Source organism: Mesitornis unicolor, unplaced genomic scaffold, assembly GCF_000695765.1.
Source record: "Mesitornis unicolor isolate BGI_N332 unplaced genomic scaffold, ASM69576v1 scaffold1545, whole genome shotgun sequence".
Lineage (NCBI taxonomy): Eukaryota > Metazoa > Chordata > Aves > Mesitornithiformes > Mesitornithidae > Mesitornis > Mesitornis unicolor.
In genome coordinates, this window is record NW_010185941.1 from 18,570 (window position 1) to 21,050 (window position 2,481).

General features: G+C 38.3%; 1 protein-coding gene across 1 annotated transcript in view; it reads left to right on the forward strand.

Moving 5' to 3' along the window:
* CDK7 (cyclin-dependent kinase 7) overlaps nt 1-970 on the forward strand; it is a gene marked incomplete at its 5' end in the record, with an annotated part of 19,462 nt that extends 18,492 nt beyond the window's left edge. The window contains one exon of the mRNA XM_010184966.1: nt 793-970. Coding sequence (XP_010183268.1) covers nt 793-818 — 26 coding nt within the window. The remainder of the gene's footprint in view (nt 1-792) is intronic.
* Between the last annotated feature and the right edge of the window lie 1,511 nt (nt 971-2,481).

Consider the following 2,481-nt stretch of genomic DNA (forward strand, 5'->3'; position numbering starts at 1 on the left):
TAGGGAATAAGTTTAATTTGAGAACTGTTCTATATTAGTTTGGAAAAAAAAACCCATACTGTTCATATCTGAGCTTAAGAATTTGTAATTTTGAGAACATTAATTTAAAGTTCGTGGGTATGATTCAATGTCAGTGTATTTTAGAGAAGATTTCTGCCTATAAGGCAGGCAAAAACAGTTGGATCCTTTCATAGTAAGCTTCATGTCTATCGCAGAAGGTAACTATGACTTATTCTACCTACATTATAAATAAGTACCATATGAAGAAATGAGAGGACAAGATCTGGAATAAAATCAGGAAAGTACTTCTGCCCTTATCTCTACAGCTGATACTTACAAAGACATGGTTAAAGAATGAGGCAGAGACTGCAAGTATTACTTCCTGCAGAGACGTTATTGCTGGGTAGTTGACAGCATGTAAGAAAAATAATTAGAAAAATATTTCCCATCAGTGTTGGGGAATAGCTTGCCTTTCTTAGGTTTTAAAGTCATATTAACTGGATAGCTTTTTATACTAACAGTGAGAAATACTTACATGTATCCCAAATGCAATTAACAATTTTAGAATTTGGGACTCATTTGGAGTACACATACTGATTCATTTGAGCTTTGATTCTAGCACTCTTTCACAGATTCATTGGGAAAAGTGATTATGCTTCTTGCTGTGCTGCAGCAAATAGCATTAACAAGCTCAGAGTAGATATAGCTCAAAAATAGTATCAAACTAATACTAAAACCTTGAGGAGGGGGGCTGAACCCCTTTACTTTAACAATGTGATTTACACTTTTCAGGATTACCAAAAAAATTGATTTTTTGATTGCTGTGGATGGTGGATGAAAATGAGTGAAAATGGCCTGAGTCCCAACCTTTGAAAAAACGCTGTAACAGTCACTGGATCGTTATTTTGTAATATTTTTATATGTAAAATGTGAATTTAGTATTTCCTTACTGAAACTAAGGTTTCATTAAATAAAAGTATTTTCTAGCAATACAAGAAGATTCATTTCTCTGGTTTGCTGTCTCATTACTTTGACTCATGCATTGAGGTAGTAACTGTCAAAACTGCTTGCTGGCTACAGATTTACACAGACTAACTTTGCAGAAGCTTTTTGCTGAATCACATGCTATCCTGTACAGATGCACACCCTAAGGAGGAAAACTGCAAATATAGCCTTCTGGAGCTCCACCTGGAGCTTAGATATGCATATGACTTGTCTGCCAGCCATATATAATTGTTGGGAAAACTGTATCATTATAAGGGAAGGGTAAGATGGGGTTTTTGTTCTAGTTAATGTGCCAGTGTAATAACAAATGAGTTTGCCTGTGTCTCTCAGCAGTCATGAGTTAAGACTCTCCAGGGGCACATCTACTATACTGAAAACAATATGTTGCACAGATTGAATGTGAAATGCTGGGGGGGGGGGTGCAGACTCTGGTCTTCCAGAAGAAATTATCTGAGAGCATATGAATACTGTTCTCTTCACAGCCTCAAGATTGCAATAAGCGATGGAGGGAGATTCAGCTGGGAAAACTATACCAGCCTTCCTGTCAACCTGTGGCTGTTGAACAATTCATAGTGCAGATACTGGGCTCAGCTCTATTGCCTGATTTCCAGCATGGCTGTGCTGCAGAGTGGCTGCTGGGTAACCAAACTTCTGTAATGGAGAAAAGCAAACCAGTAGGTGCTGTTGTTGCAGCTTAACCGCATGCCTGTTGTGCAGTGGATCTCAGGGATACCTGGTGAGCCATTGTCATTTTCTCACCTGCTTTCAGCATTCTGTTTTCAAATGTATGTGTCAAGTGTATTAGTAGAAGGCTTTGGGACTTGTAGAGGAAGAGCAATCATCTTCTTCCCACTGGGTTACTTTATTTTTACCCCTACCTTGACCAACATGAAGTATGCTGGACTTGTAAGTGATAAGTTACTAGTCTCCCAGTACCCTACTGTGGTCTGTATTGGATGTTGGCAGTTGAAAATTAAACTTGAATTTCCTACTGAATTTTCCTATTGACAGTGCAGAGAAAATGTTTAGCAAATAAGATTTGTTACAGCATTTTTCACTGTCTTTGTAATCAAACATCACCATCCTAAATGCAGCCTGGGGGATTGAGAGAATTGTAGTCCTACTTGTCACAGGCATATGTACAAAAATATGTTAATCTGACTAGGGAAGAGAAAGTAAGGAATACTGTTAACTTATGTGTATTGAACTTATCTAGGGCAGCATTCTGACTGGACTTTAAAGCCTGGAAACCTTCACCCCCTTAAAACAGATACTGTATTTTTCAGTGAGTATCCTAACTACTGCTACTGTATAACAAGTAGAGTTTGCATGGCAGTGACAATTTTAAGTATTCTGACAGCTCTGCTTTGAGAATAACGCCATTCCCTTCTTGTCAAATGCTGCATGTGCCTAGAGAATACCCTTCCCTGAAGGAAACCCTTTCCAGTAGAACGGGTAGCAATCCTTTAAGCTCCT